Source organism: Pangasianodon hypophthalmus, chromosome 24 (assembly GCF_027358585.1).
Source record: "Pangasianodon hypophthalmus isolate fPanHyp1 chromosome 24, fPanHyp1.pri, whole genome shotgun sequence".
Lineage (NCBI taxonomy): Eukaryota > Metazoa > Chordata > Actinopteri > Siluriformes > Pangasiidae > Pangasianodon > Pangasianodon hypophthalmus.
The window spans coordinates 1,386,038-1,401,967 of NC_069733.1; the positions used below are offsets into that span (position 1 = coordinate 1,386,038).

General features: G+C 45.3%; 1 protein-coding gene across 2 annotated transcripts in view; it reads left to right on the top strand.

The window, feature by feature from the left end:
- The first annotated feature begins 3,743 nt into the window (after positions 1 to 3,743).
- fam222aa (family with sequence similarity 222 member Aa) overlaps positions 3,744 to 15,930 on the top strand; it is a 23,191-nt gene continuing 11,004 nt past the window's right edge. Inside the window, exons 1-2 of one of the 2 annotated variants that reach the window (XM_026911394.3) lie at positions 3,744 to 4,118; positions 15,356 to 15,522. In XM_026911394.3, the coding sequence (XP_026767195.1) occupies positions 15,447 to 15,522 (76 nt within the window). In that variant the 5' untranslated portion in view covers positions 3,744 to 4,118; positions 15,356 to 15,446. The remainder of the gene's footprint in view (positions 4,119 to 15,355; positions 15,523 to 15,930) is intronic. The other variant, XM_053229072.1, reaches the window with a different exon arrangement.

Consider the following 15,930-nt stretch of genomic DNA (forward strand, 5'->3'; position numbering starts at 1 on the left):
GAGAGAGAGAGAGAGATTTCTCTTCATGTCTGAGGTTCTTCATCTGTTCTTTGGCAACTTCACTTTAGTCGAGAAGCAGCTTTGTGTGTGTGTTGTGCTCTTACTTTAAAATAATCAGCGACGGGGTGGTGTGATGAAGCATATAACAACACGTACCAACAACACGTCCCAAACAGCTTTATTCCTCTTATTATTCCTCTTAATATAAACCTGTGATTCAGAGCTGCACAACTGTCAGAGCTGCTGTTCTAGAAAATTAATCAACACTTTCTGACCAATCAGAACTCAGCAGCGCTCTGATGTAAACAGATCTCAATCCAACATGGAGGACTGACTCTGTCCTGAACACCTCACTGCCTCCTCTCACCTGTGTGTGTGTGTGTGTGTGTGTGTGTGTGTGTGTGTGTGTGTGCTGTCAGCTACGTTAACAGTGTGAAGAACAAATCACACACACACACACACGGGTCCGGGATCACAGTGAGAGGAACTAACTGTTTCTGACTGAATTAACATTTCATCCTCACTACTGTCGACTTTCACACCTATAAATTTACACACTGTCAACTCTTTCTTTCTTTCTTTCTTTCTTTCTGCTCCTTCCTTCCTTTCTTCTTTTTCTTTCTTTCCCTGTAACTCATATCTCCACAGATCTCATGCACACTTCTATTTTTTCCTCTTTTATATCAGTCCACGTCCCCAGTGTCCTCTGCTGCCACTTCTCCTGCTCTCTGTCATACTTTATCTGACTTTCTATCCATCTCTCTCTGTCTCTGTCTTTCTCTCTCTCTCTCTCTCTCTCTCTCTCTCTCTCTCTCTCTTCATTCACATGACACAGTTTCAGATTCTAGTCTCTCTCAGACAGTGCACGTTCTCTCGCTCTATCGATGGCGGTTGAATCAATGTTATCTCTTTTCCCCACGCCTCGGCCTTCATCGATTCCCCTCGCCTGTCGCACACTCGCTCAATTAAACTCCTCTCACTGCGGCTTGGGAGCAAATTGAAATCGGACACAGCCCCGAGCGCTGGAGAGCGCATTAGCCAGAGACAGATGAACACTTCTTATAAAGCTGTTGGAGAGAAAGCGGAAATTACAGATGAGAGAGAGAGAGAGAGAGAGAGAGAGAGAGAGTCTCATTTTCTTCAGCGTCAGTATTTCAAGCCCTGAGTTAGCGTCTTTAGCATCTCGCTCTGCCTTAACCTCCTGTAGTGTCAGTGTTAACTACTCTTCCTCTTCTCCATCTCTTTATTATATTATTTCTTTTAAAAAAACACTTTATCTTCATGTCTTCATCTTTAATATAAACAATAGTAATGGAAATGGAGCCGTGCGAGTCCCTGACTTCTTCGCTATAACACATTCAGATTAGCAGAACCTTTTCTCAGCATTATGCTTCCAGGAACTTTTGGTTTTCTGGTCATTCTGAGAATATAACCTTTATAAACATTCCTACAACATTCATTCAATGTTTGTTGTTGTAATGTTTTCATATAACTGGGAACATTGTATGAGCAGTGTTCTACTAACATTGAGAACCAATCCATCAATACAGCAGATGTTATTAGAACGTTGTAGGAACGTTATGTTAGGAAACTTCTTAGATCCTGTTTGCTTCCAGCCATAGGAACCTTTTCAGGAACTCAGGAACCTTTTCAGGGACTTCCAGGAACTCTGGTTGATTTTAGTTCTTGGGCCATATTTCCAGGAAGCTTGTTAGTTCCTGCTCCTGAGGAACCAGAGGAACTAAGGAACAAAGGAAGTTAGTTCCTCTTGGCTCAGGAACTATTGAGGCGGAGCTTGTGGTGCTGAAGGTCTCTGATTGGTCAAATTTAAGCTTTATAGAATGACAAACTTTCTGGCATGCTGAATAAGTCTAAAACGAGACGTAGGTGAGTGTGTGAGTGCAGGTTTCTAATGCCACAGCATTTCTGCCACACAACAAAATTAACACAAAGTGTACAATGTGTGTTTTGTTAACGTTATATTTGCACAACTTCGCAAAAGTAACCAGGAAGCCATTTTGTGTCTGTTGTGTTATCTTCAGTGAGCACTAGCCCGAGTTCCTGACTGCAGCTTTAATCACTTCAGCAGCATGTGTGTGTTACTGCTCTGTCAGAGCGTTAATCTGTGCTGGCCTCCTGCGCTCCGTCAGGCCTCGTCCTAATCCCCTCGAGCGCTGCTGCGTTCAGCACTTTATTAGCAGGACTGACACCAAGCACCATACCATTAGCATTAGCGTTAGCATTAGCGACCCCCACATCCGTCTTTAGCCTCGTCATCAGTTTGGCCTTGTCTCAGTCCACCTGCTGCCTGAAGAAGAACTGCAGATCTTTGCTCTAACACACTCACTCACACACACACACACACACACACACACTAGGTATATTATGACAAAATGAAAGATGTTTATAATATTATAGCACAGTGACTTAGCAGATCTGTGGATGTTCGATTTGATGTGAATCTGATCACAGTGAGCTCAGAGCTTAGGGAGGTGTGTGTCTCTGTCTCTCTCTCTTTCTCTCTCTCACACACACACACACACACACACTGATGAATTATGGATACAGCAGACTAAACACTTTGTGTCAGATGCAGGAACACGCTGGTGATTTGCCCGTGGGCTGAGTGGAACAGGACAGCACCTCTTTAAACACGTCAGCTTTAATATCCGGACAGTTTTATTTCCTCTCGCTGTGGAGCTGCTCTTCACGTCCGTACTGAAGATCTGTCCATCATTTTCATCTCTGTGAGTTAAAGGAATGATTCAGTGCCTTTAGATTTGGAGCTGCGACACTACAGTACCTGTACTGTGTTTATTTCACTTAAAATCTTTTGTGTAAATGACACAGTGGGACTTCCTGTCATCTAAACAGAACTTCAGTGTGTAGCTGAACACCGGAGTGATGCTGGGGCCGCCATCTTGGGCAAACACTATCACTTTCTCTCCCCAGCGTTTTCATTGTTTTAGCTATATATACCTTCATAACTAGCTGAAATGAACCAATCACAGGTAGAAATTTTAAGTTGTGAGTGGGGAATTGCAGAAAAGTCGGACCTCAGGCGTCTTAGGATTGTTCCGACGAATCATTCGAGTGAATTGTTTGGGTATGTCGTTTCTCGACATCGTCACCCTATTTTCCATAGAATTGAGAGAATGTAGTTGGAACACTGCTTGTCGCTAATATCACGCTGCAGTGACACACACGTACGTAGAAGATGAGCTCGTTGTTGTGAACGTAAGCTACGCGTGTACGTATATAAATCTCCTCTGTGATTAGTGTCTGTGTATTACGTCTTCAGTGTGAAGCTGCTTTGACGTCACACCTCAAGTTGAGAAGTAGCATGGCACAGTGGGACAAATTTAAAATGATTATCTTTCAACTATTTATTTTTCTTTAAACTCTGACTGAAGTGTTTAAACCTGTACATGTATTAAATACACGTATGACTGTAATAAAATGTCATTTAAAATGGCTTCCGCTTAATAAAGTGCGCTTTTCCTAACCGGCTAATGACCCTCGCAGTGCACACTAGCGCACTACACAGTGCACACTCGCTGTAGTGTGTACTCTTCCCCTCACGCGTACTCTGTAGTGCAGTAGTAAGCTGAACGTCCAGGACGCTGACACCGTCACCGTGGCAACAGACCTCAACGCGCTGTGATTGGCGGACCCGTGGGAATATGCAAATCCAGCCGTGCGCTGATTGGTCAGTGGGCGTGGCCCGGCGGCTCCAGACCCGCGGTGGTTCCGGGTTTCGCCGTCAGTCCGGTGGAGCGGCTGGAAGAGAGTGGAGCTGCGGAGGGGAGAAGCAGCGCGCGCGCTCACACACACACCGGTTACTCCCGTTACACTCTCCGCGGATTAAACCGACACACAGACCGGAGTGTAAACCCCGCTTCAGGCACGAGACAGGAAATTATCATCCCCGCACAGAGAGGAATAAAAACCCGCCTCGACTCGGATTATTTATTACACTTTATTAACGCAATGACGGAGTGTTAAATCCCCTGCGAGTGTGTGTGTGCGAGAGTGTGTGCGAGAGTGTGTGTGAGGTGAGGTCGCGCGCCGCTCCGAGCTGTATGGAGGTCTAGAGAGGAGCAGAGAAGCAGTTTATGGTAAGAACCTTCCTTCATCCTTGTGTGTGTGTGTGTGTGTATGATTTGATATAAATATTGCGATAAATTGTAATTGATTTTTTTTTTTTTTAGATTTTGTTTCCTTTTTGTAAAGTTTTTGTATTTATGTTTTAGATGATGATGATGATAATAATAGTAATAATTATTGTTGTTATTGTTATTCTTCTATGTTTTTGAATAAAGCCATCACTGCACTTATGATATACGCTATATACAGTATTTATACAAATGAATCATTAAGTGACAGCGTGTGTGTGTGTGTGTGTGTGTGTTTGCTTATAATTATTTGTTGTTATGTGTGTTCAAGTGGATCATCATAAAACAGGAGATAAGAGAGATAAACTGCTGATTTATGGACCGAACAGCACACACACACACACACACACACACTGTTGTTGTTCATCAGTGTTTGTGTGTGATGTTTTGTGGGTCAGAAGAGAACTGTGTGTATGTGTGTGTGTGTGTGTGAATATGAAAGCCCCTTCATTTCCCATCTCCTCTCTTTAAAATCTGTATTCCTTCATCTTTTAAAATGTTATTAAACCACAGTACTGAAAAATCCTGGTCTCTGATTGGTTGGTTGGTGTGTGTTATGGTTCTTTACACCACAGTGCTGTTGAATTCTGGATTGTGATTGGTCAGAAGGTGTTGATTAGTTTACTAGAACAGCAGCTCTGACAGTAGTGCAGGTTTATATTAATGCACTCGTTCTAATACGTTATCGTTTCTATAGCAACAGCCGATTCACAGGGACTGTACTACAGACGCTGCACATAAACAGATTTAAAAACACGTGTAACCGTTGATATAGCGCTGTTTTCTGTAAGGAGATGTTTACTTAATGTTTATGGAAGGAGTCTCCAGTGTCAGAGGTAAAACTGTAACTACTTTTTACGACGTCGTCAGGATAGAGGAGTTTACGCTTTTCTCGTTAACATGACAAGCTGCGTTTTTTTCTTATTAACTTCAAAAGAGAGAAGTAAGAGAGGCTGGTTGGGGAACGAGTGTTTATAGCTGCTATAACGTAAGTGAGAACAGGAACAGTCTGATCAGTCTGAACAGTGCTGATCAGCGCGATGGACATGCGTCAGGTGATCACATGACCGTATCTCTTGCAGGTGCTGATGGATCGTTTCATTTTCGGGAGCGTGTTATTGAAGCGGCTCCATCCGAGCGCAGAGATAAACGTCCACATTGATTGATTGATACACCTCGGGCGAATCCGTGCTCGTCTTATTAAACTCATGAATATTTTTAGAATTGCAAAACTCTAATTTCCTGCAGCGCAGATTCATCTGTCATCTGCTGTAATATTCAGCTGAGTCAAACTGATTCACTCGTTAAAATCTGATTCACTCATTCGTTCTCCAGCTGTCATTCCACTGAAGGAGGTGTGGCCTCTGTGTGTGTGTGTCAGAGTGAAGGAGGCGTGGCCTCTGTGTGTGTCAGAGTGAATGAGGTGTGGCCTCTGTGTGTGTGTCAGAGTGAAGGAGGTGTGGCCTCTGTGTGTGTGTCAGAGTGAAGGAGGTGTGGCCTCTGTGTGTCAGAGTGAAGGAGGTGTGGCCTCTGTGTGTGTGTCAGAGTGAAGGAGGTGTGGCCTCTGTGTGTGTGTCAGAGTGAAGGAGGTGTGGCCTCTGTGTGTGTCAGAGTGAAGGGGGCGTGGCCTCTGTGTGTGTCAGAGTAAAGGGGGCGTAGCCTCTGTGTGTGTCAGAGTGAAGGGGGCGTGGCCTCTGTGTGTGTGTCAGGGTGAAGGAGGCGTGGCCTCTGTGTGTGTCAGAACAGAGGTGTGAAGATGTTCTGCAGGAGGTTTCAGCAGTGTTTCATCACGGTGTAATTGCAGACATTGAGACAGCAGCGTTGCGTTCGTCTTCATTACTTCACACACGAGTGTTTCAGTAAGCTCCGCCCCCTGCACTGTGATTTACTCAGGTTCCTCAGTATTTCCACACATCTGTAAAACCAACTAGTAAAACCGTTCCACTGTCAGTCAGATGGCTCCTGGGCTGATGTGTGTAGTGCAGCAGGAGGTGAGGTTCACAAACATGGAGGTGTGTAACATCACTGTGGAGTGTGTTATGTATAAACACACACACACACCAAATAAAAACTTGTGTAAGGAGTAGGGTTTCTTTTTCTGCTTGTTGAACTCGGGCTATGAATAAAAAACTAAAACTCAGAGAGGTGAAATCGTGGACTACAGACGTGTCCCCTCCTGAGAAGAGTCGTGTCACATGTTCAGCCTGAAAATAAACACTTGTGCTTTTTATGTGATTAATGGGATTGTGTTTCATCTTCCTCACATGTGACTAGAGCAAAAACAACAACATTCTCCTCTCAGTCTCCTCTCCATCTCCTCTCAGTCTCCTCTCCATCTCCTCTCCATCTCCTCTCAGTCTCCTCTCCATCTCCTCTCCATCTCCTCTCCATCTCCTCTCCATCTCCTCTCCATCTCCTCTCAGTCTCCTCTCCATCTCCTCTCAGTCTCCTCTCCATCTCCTCCCAGTCTCCTCTCCATCTCCTCCCAGTCTCCTCTCCATCTCCTCTCAGTCTCCTCTCCATCTCCTCCCAGTCTCCTCTCCATCTCCTCTCAGTCTCCTCTCCATCTCCTCCCAGTCTCCTCTCCATCTCCTCTCAGTCTCCTCTCCATCTCCTCCCAGTCTCCTCTCCATCTCCTCTCAGTCTCCTCTCCATCTCCTCCCAGTCTCCTCTCCATCTCCTCTCAGTCTCCTCTCCATCTCCTCCCAGTCTCCTCTCCATCTCCTCTCAGTCTCCTCTCCATCTCCTCCCAGTCTCCTCTCCATCTCCTCTCAGTCTCCTCTCAGTCTCCTCTCCATCTCCTCCCAGTCTCCTCCCAGTCTCCTCTCCATCTCCTCTCAGTCTCCTCTCCATCTCCTCTCCGTCTCCTCTCCATCTCCTCTCAGTCTCCTCTCCATCTCCTCCCAGTCTCCTCTCCATCTCCTCTCAGTCTCCTCTCCATCTCCTCTCAGTCTCCTCTCCATCTCCTCCCAGTCTCCTCTCCATCTCCTCTCAGTCTCCTCTCCATCTCCTCCCAGTCTCCTCTCCATCTCCCCCCAGTCTCCTCTCCATCTCCTCTCAGTCTCCTCTCCATCTCCTCTCCGTCTCCTCTCCATCTCCTCCCAGTCTCTTCTCCATCTTCTCTCCTTCTCCTCTTTGTCTCTTCCCAGTCTCCTCTCTGTATTCTCTTCATCTCCTTCCAGTCTCCTCTCCATCTCCTCCCAGTTTCCTCCCAGTCTCTTCCTAGTCTCCTCTCCTTCTCCTCCCAGTCTCCTCTCAGTCTTCTCTCCGTCTTCTCTCAGTCAAAGCACTGGTGTTTTATTTGACGACACAACGTGTTTCACACTGAAACTCTTTCTGAAGTTTGTGAGCAGACGTTGGAGTCAGATTTCAGAGATGATTAACACACATTCAGCGCTGGTCCTTCACAATGATGATCTCACTGATTCTGGGAACGAGAGAACTAGTGAAACAGGCTGATATTACTCTCTCTAACATGCCTTTAACACACCTCTAACACGTTTCTAACGTGACTATCGTCTCTCTGACGTGACTCTAACACCTCTAACATGATTCTGAATTATCTCTGATGTGTCTCTAACATGTCTCTGACGTGATTCAAACGTGTCTCTGTGTCTCTGACATGACTAACACACCACTGACCTGACTCTAACACCTCTAACATGATTCTGAATCGTCTCTGACGTGACTCTGACGTGTCTCTGACACGACTAACACCTCTAACATGCCTCTAACGTGAGTGTCATCTCTCTAACGTGTCTCTGATGCGTCTTTAACGTGTCTCTTTCTGACATGACTCTACCTTGACTCTGATTCGGCTGATTTGAGAAAATAACACAAACTGTGAGCAAAAACAAAACCTGTGAGGGAAAAGCCACTTTAAAACCGAATGATGAGAGGGTGTGTGTGTGTGTGTGTGTGTGTGTTTGTCACAGAGCTGTGAGACTAGGACATTTTAACCTGTTTACACACACTCCAGAGACGATGAGTTGCAACATGATGCTGTGCAAAGTTCATACACACACACACACACAGTCAGTAATAGCCATGGCTCACAGCTGCTGTTTCCCAACTACGAAGTGTTGCTGACTAGTGGGAAAAGGACACACACACACACACACACACACACACACACACACTATAATGCAACAGACATGTGGAAATAAGCCAACAGCTCTAAGAGCAAATGTGTGTCTGTTCGTGTGTGTGTGTGTAACCTTGTCCCACTCTCCATGATAATGACAGGTTGCTAGGCGACTTTAGCTCCACCCCTTGTCTCTGTCATTTATATCTCTTGCAGATGGAGTGTGTGATTAGGAGCGTGAGGATCAGCGCAGGATAACTGCTCTGTGTGTGTGTGTATGTGTGTGTGCTGAACTAAGCAGGTCAACTTAGATTATCTCTCTGACACTAAAATCTGTCTCTCTGTCTGTCTCTTCGTCTGTCTCTCCGTCTATCTGTTTGTCTCTCCGTATGTCTCTGTCTGTCTATCTGTCTCTTCTTCTATCTGTCTCTCTCTCTCTCTCTCTCTCTCTCTCTTGGGTCGTTCTTTATGAGCTCTGAGTTTTATGTAGTGAGTGTTATTGAGTGTGTGCGTGTGTGTGTGAGAGTGCGTGTGTGTGTTTGTTCTGTTGGATTGTGAGCAACATTATGGAGTGTAAGCAACATCTGTCCAGCTGTCATCCTGTCTCAGCCAATCAGACGCCCTCATGGGTAGCAGCTGTGGAAATGTGGCAGTGTGTGTGTATGTGTGTGCGTGCGTGTGTGTGTGGTTCTCTCTAAGGACTATACAAGTGCGTCAGAGCGTCTCCAAGACACACAGTTCTCATGTCATCAAAGTGTGAATTAAGTGGCACAGTCCGACCCTAGTTACTGTGTGTGTGTGTGTGTGTGTGTGTTAGTGAGTGTTGTGATCTGAGGTGAAGAACAGAGTGAGACCATGAGAGTGAGACGGATGAGGTGTAGAGTTTAATGTATATAACTGCAAACCTTTAAAACACACACACACACTTTCTGTCTGTCTATCTCTCTTGATTGACAGGAGCTTGAACGCAGTAATCAGTGTCATCAGCACCTTTTGTGAAAGCAGACAATAGCATCAGCTCGTCTTCTTCTTCCTGTCTGTCTCTCTGCCTGTCTCTCTCTCACTCTCTATCTCACTGTCTGTCTCTCACATTCTCTCTATCTCTCTGTGGCTCTCTTTCTCTCTCTCTCTCTGACTTTAACATTCTCTCTTGTCTGCTAAACAGGATTATGAGATTCCCTTTTGTGAAGAGGAAACACACACACACACACACACACCCACACACACACACCCACATACACACGTCCAAACTAAATCAGATTAGAAACCCGATCCAGCAGGAGGAATTCAGATTTCTCAGATTTCTGATCGTGTGTGTTTGTGTGTGTTTGTGTGTTTCCTGACCGTGTTCACACTAGCGAGTGACGCTTGTAGTTTGTCTCTCGTGGACGTGTAGCGTTTTAGTGCCAAGACTCACAGCCAAAACGTAGCCTACAGCACACGATTTACTACAGTATACAATTTATTTTTCTGTAAAATGTTCTGAAAATGAATTCTGATATTGTAATAAAGTGTAAAAAGTGTAAAACGTTAGCGCTTGTTGTCTAGCTGAGTTTAATGCGCTGAGACAGTGACATACATAAAGTAAACTGTTTAAATTACACAGTATAATGTTTAGCTTAATGTTAGTTAGCTTGCTAGCGCACTTGACCAGCAGCAGATAGCTACTGATAGAGACGCAGCTTTACCGTTAGCTTAAATTAAGTTAAATAGAACTTTTTATCTTGTTTAACATCTCAAATAAAGTTTTAGGTGATTCATGGTAACATTCATTCTACACTAATATCTGGAAAAAAACTCAACTCAGGGCTTTTTGTGTGTGTGTGTTTGTGAGAGAGAAAGAGGTGACACAAACTCTGCTAACACGCTAATTGCCTTTGTTGAAAGTAATTGGTGTCTGTTTTCACAGGAAAAAATTGTCTCTCTCATACACACACATACACACACACACACACACAGTTGTATTTCTCTCTGTGTCACAACAAAGCTGTAAAGAGACACATCACTCTGGTTTAGCGTTAGTGTCTCTCTGAGGCGTTGTGACAGACTCACTGCATAGCTCTGTGTGTGTGTGCGTGTGTGTGTGTGTATGTGTGTGTGCGCGTCTGGCTTTGTGAGAGTTCTATTGTGTGTTTGCCGCCCCTCAGGAGACGAGGTCACCTTGTCTCCAAACAAGCGCTAATCTCTGTTCTGTTGTTGTCTGTGTGTGATTAGCCTTTGTGTGTGTGTGTCTGTGTGTGTGAGATTGGGCTTTTTGCAGTCTGTAAAGTGGAGCTGTACGTAAATAAATATGTGGACATCGCTGAGTCAGATCTAACAATCTAGCAATATTGAGTGTTTACTTTTAGCATGCTAATTATTTACGCTGTTTAGTAGCTATCAGAATACAGTAATATATTATAACGCCTAACTCCATTCAGGATTTAACAGTGCTCTAAGATCCTCCAGTGTGTCTGTCTGACTCTCTGTCTGTCTGTCTGTCTGACTCTCTGTCTGTCTGTCTGTCTCTCTGTCTGACTCTCTGTCTGTCTGTCTGACTCTCTGTCTGACTGTCTGACTCTCTGTCTGTCTGACTGTCTGTCTGTCTGTCTGTCTCTCTCTCTGTCTGTCTGTCTGACTCTATGTCTGTCTGTCTGTCTGTCTCTCTCTGTCTGTCTGTCTGACTCTCTGTCTGTCTGTCTGACTCTGTCTGTCTTGTCTGTCATTGTAACCATGTCACTTGGCTCCGCCCCCTCCCTCACAGTTAATAAGATTTAGGCAGCTAGCATTCGCCCTCAGATACGTTAAATAGGGGGCTGTAACAGCTCTGTGTGTGGGTGAGTGTGCTGTAAATTGTCTGTGTGTCAGGATAGTCTGATATGTGACTGCACTGAACACACACACACACACTTTTACTGTCTTTTAATTCATGTCTGTCTCACTCTGTCCTTATTTGACCCTTAAGAGGTTATCTTCAGTCAGCATGAGGAAAACCCTCATTAAATCTCTCTCTATCTGTCTGTCTTTCTCTCTGTTTCTCTCTCTCTATCTGTCTGTCTCTCTCTGTCTCTCTTTCTCTTTCTTTCTTTCTTTCTTTCTTTCTGTCTCTCTCTCTGTCTTTCTATTTGCATCTCTTTCTGTCTGTCTGAATGTATCTCTGTGTATGTGTGAGTCTCTCTCTCTCTCTCTCTCTCTCTCTCTCTCTCCCTCTCTCCGTTCTGTCTGTCTGCATGCCATCAGATGAATAGTGTCTCATTAGCATTGTAACAGCAGTCAACCTGCTGCTTCAGGGATGTGTGTGTGAGTGTGTGTGTGTGTGTGTGTGGAGAACAGGGTCATGCATGTCATTTGCATTATCACCCCTCCACTCCTCCTCAGTCTGTGTCTCAGGGTCGTGGTGTCTGTGTCTCGTCTCTTTTTTTTCCAGCTGGCATTCAGGCTGCACGAACAAACACACTAACTAAAAAAATGTCAATTATATTGACAGAACATGATAAAAATCCTATCAGGACAGAGTGTGATTACAGGAATGACAGAGTGACCCATGAATGTGATTACAGGAATGACAGAGTGACCCATGAATGTGATTACAGGAATGACAGAGTGACCCGTGAGTGTGATTACAGGAATGACAGAGTGAGCCATGAGTGTGATTACAGGAATGACAGAGTGAGCCATGAGTGTGATTACAGGAATGACAGAGTGAGCCATGAGTGTGATTACAGGAATGACAGAGTGACCCGTGTGTGTGATTACAGGAATGACAGAGTGACCCGTGTGTGTGATTACAGGAATGACAGAGTGACCCATGTGTGTGATTACAGGAATGACAGAGTGACCTGTGTGTGTGATTACAGGAATGACAGAGTGACCCGTGAGTGTGATTACAGGAACGACAGAGTGACCCATGAATGTGATTACAGGAATGACAGAGTGACCCGTGTGTGTGATTACAGGAATGACAGAGTGACCCATGAATGTGATTACAGGAACGACAGAGTGACCCATGAATGTGATTACAGGAACGACAGAGTGACCCGTGAGTGTGATTACAGGAATGACAGAGTGAGCCATGAGTGTGATTACAGGAATGACAGAGTGACCCGTGTGTGTGATTACAGGAATGACAGAGTGACCCATGTGTGTGATTACAGGAATGACAGAGTAACCCGTGTGTGTGATTACAGGAATGACAGAGTGACCCATGAGTGTGATTACAGGAATGACAGAGTGAGCCATGAGTGTGATTACAGGAATGACAGAGTGAGCCATGAGTGTGATTACAGGAATGACAGAGTGACCCGTGTGTGTGATTACAGGAATGACAGAGTGACCCGTGTGTGTGATTACAGGAATGACAGAGTGAGCCATGAGTGTGATTACAGGAATGACAGAGTGACCCGTGAGTGTGATTACAGGAATGACAGAGTGACCCGTGTGTGTGATTACAGGAATGACAGAGTGACCCGTGTGTGTGATTACAGGAACGACAGAGTGAGCCATGAGTGTGATTACAGGAATGACAGAGTGACCCGTGTGTGTGATTACAGGAATGACAGACTGACCCATGTGTGTGATTACAGGAATGACAGAGTGAGCTATGTGTGTGATTACAGGAACGACAGAGTGACCCGTGTGTGTGATTACAGGAATGACAGAGTGACCCGTGTGTGTGATTACAGGAACGACAGAGTGACCCGTGTGTGTGATTACAGGAACGACAGAGTGACCCGTGTGTGTGATTACAGGAACGACAGAGTGACCCGTGTGTGTGATTACAGGAATGACAGAGTGACCCGTGTGTGTGATTACAGGAACGACAGAGTGACCCGTGTGTGTGATTACAGGAACGACAGAGTGACCCGTGTGTGTGATTACAGGAACGACAGAGTGACCCGTGTGTGTGATTACAGGAATGACAGAGTGACCCGTGTGTGTGATTACAGGAACGACAGAGTGACCCGTGTGTGTGATTACAGGAATGACAGAGTGACCCGTGTGTGTGATTACAGGAATGACAGAGTGACCCGTGTGTGTGATTACAGGAATGACAGAGTGACCCGTGTGTGTGATTACAGGAACGACAGAGTGACCCGTGTGTGTGATTACAGGAACGACAGAGTGACCCGTGTGTGTGATTACAGGAAGGACAGAGTGACCCATGTGTGTGATTACAGGAACGACAGAGTGACCCGTGTGTGTGATTACAGGAACGACAGAGTGACCCGTGTGTGTGATTACAGGAATGATAGAGTGAGCCATGAGTGTGATTACAGGAACGACAGAGTGACCCGTGTGTGTGATTACAGGAATGACAGAGTGACCCGTGTGTGTGATTACAGGAATGACAGAGTGACCCGTGTGTGTGATTACAGGAATGACAGAGTAACCCATGTGTGTGATTACAGGAATGACAGAGTGAGCCATGAGTGTGATTACAGGAATGACAGAATGGTAGATAGACAGACAGAAAGATGAACATGTGTATTGATGGATGGATAGATTTGTGTATGGATGTATAAACAGACATACTGTGTGTGTGTGCGCGTGTGTGTGTGTGTGTGTGTGTGTTAGCGCTTGGTTGGTTATGGAATGTGTTCAGACTGTGGGAACAGAGCAGCTTTTTTGCATCTGATTTTGCAAAGCAGCTCAGTTTATTTAACTGCACACACACACACACACACACACACACACAAATTGATCATACTGATCATACTGATCAATTTTTCTTTTTTATGTTAGCACAGTCAGAGTTATAAAGGTTATGGTATGAACTATGAACATGGATGTGTATAAATAAATACACTAGGAACAGGCATTTTGGTCATTTTGGTTAAGGGTGAAATCTGATTGGTCGGTATACTTTGACAGAGTAAGGGCACATTCTGATTGGTTGAAAGAGTGTGTGATGTAAAAGTGGTTCTGTTACTGCTGAATGGCACAAAAGCTGCTGAATAAGGTGAACTGTGTAGTCTCCCTGTCTCACTCTCTCAGTCTGTCTCACTCTCACTGTCTGTCTCACTCTCTCAGTCTGCCTCACTCTCTCAGTCTCTCTCACTCTCTCAGTCTGTCTCACTCTCTCAGTCTGTCTCACTCTCTCACTGTCTCTCTCACTCTCTGTATCTGTCTCACTCTCTCTCTCACTGTCTGTCTGTCTCACTCTCTCAGTCTGTCTCACTCTCACTGTCTGTCTCACTCTCTCAGTCTGCCTCACTCTCTCAGTCTCTCTCACTCTCTGTATCTGTCTCACTCTCTCAGTCTGTCTCACTCTCTCACTGTCTCTCTCACTCTCTGTATCTGTCTCACTCTCTCTCTCAATGTCTGTCTGTCTCACTCTCTCAGTCTGTCTCACTCTCTCAGTCTGTCTCACTCTCTCACTGTCTGTCTCACTCTCTCAGTCTCTCTCACTCTCTCAGTCTCTCTCACTCTCTCACTGTCTCTCTCACTCTCTGTCTCTCTCACTCTCTGTATCTGTCTCACTCTCTCACTTACTGCCTTGCTTTCTTACTGTCTGTCTCACTCTCTCTCTCACTGTCTGTCTCTCTCACTCTCTCACTGTCTGTCTTGCTCTCTCTCTCTCACTGTCTGTCTTGCTCTCTCTCTCATTGTCCGTCTCACTCGCTCACTCTGTCTTGCTCTCTGTGCCTGTCTCACTCTCACCATGGCAACTATCAGTAGACTGAAGATACTACACGCTCACAAGAAAAAGAGTGTACAATAATTTGAGCTGCCTGTGTGAACACACACTGTGTGTGTGTGTGTGTGTGTTGTCATGACCTTGTCTATCCGGAACATGAAGCAGACCTCGTTAGTGGCTAATTACTGTAGCGGATACTTTAGATAGCGTCTTCCAGTTCAGGAGGTCGACTCCGTAATGACTTCACCCACTGCCACAGAGCCATTCCAGACTGTGTGTGTGTTTTTACACTTGTCTGAGGAGTATGAGTTAGTGTATTGATATAGATTCAATAAAGGCGTCAACTTTGGTACACTATGATACCCTACACGCGCACACACACACACACACACACACACACACACACACACACACACACACACACATTTTCTGATTTTGATGTCTCTTATCTGTGTGTGTGTTTGTTCTCACATCCTGCAGGTCGTCCTGGGTGTCTCTGGAGTGCGTCTGGGAGAGTGCGCACCTGTGCGCGCGTGTGTGTGTGTGTGTGTGTGTGTGTGTGTGAGCCGCCATGCTGGCGTGTCTGCAGCCGAGCCTCAATGCCACCCACAGCTCCAAGAGCCTGGACACACCCAGTGTTCACAAACGTAAGTAATCCACCAATCACAGAGAACCTACAGTCCAGACTCCCAAAAAATTGCTTATTTTGTTGTCCTCTAGATGTTTTTGTTGAACAGATGGAAAGGAGAGGAATTTATATCCTGAAGTTATTTTTCTCCTCACCCTCAAATCTGAGCTCGCGTTCATATTTCCACTGATCATGGATCTGTCTTACTGACAGACTGACGATTATTCTCCACTCACTGGAAGGGTGTTTGTGTGTTCGTGTTTGTGATCAGTGTGTGTGTGTGTGTGTGTGTGTGTGTGTGTGTCCTTGTTCACACTGAGTGCTGTGCGAAACTAAGCTGAAGGCTGTAACCTCAACCATGACCCTAAAATACTGTCGTTAACACACACACACACACACACACACACACTCCATAAAACCCTTAATC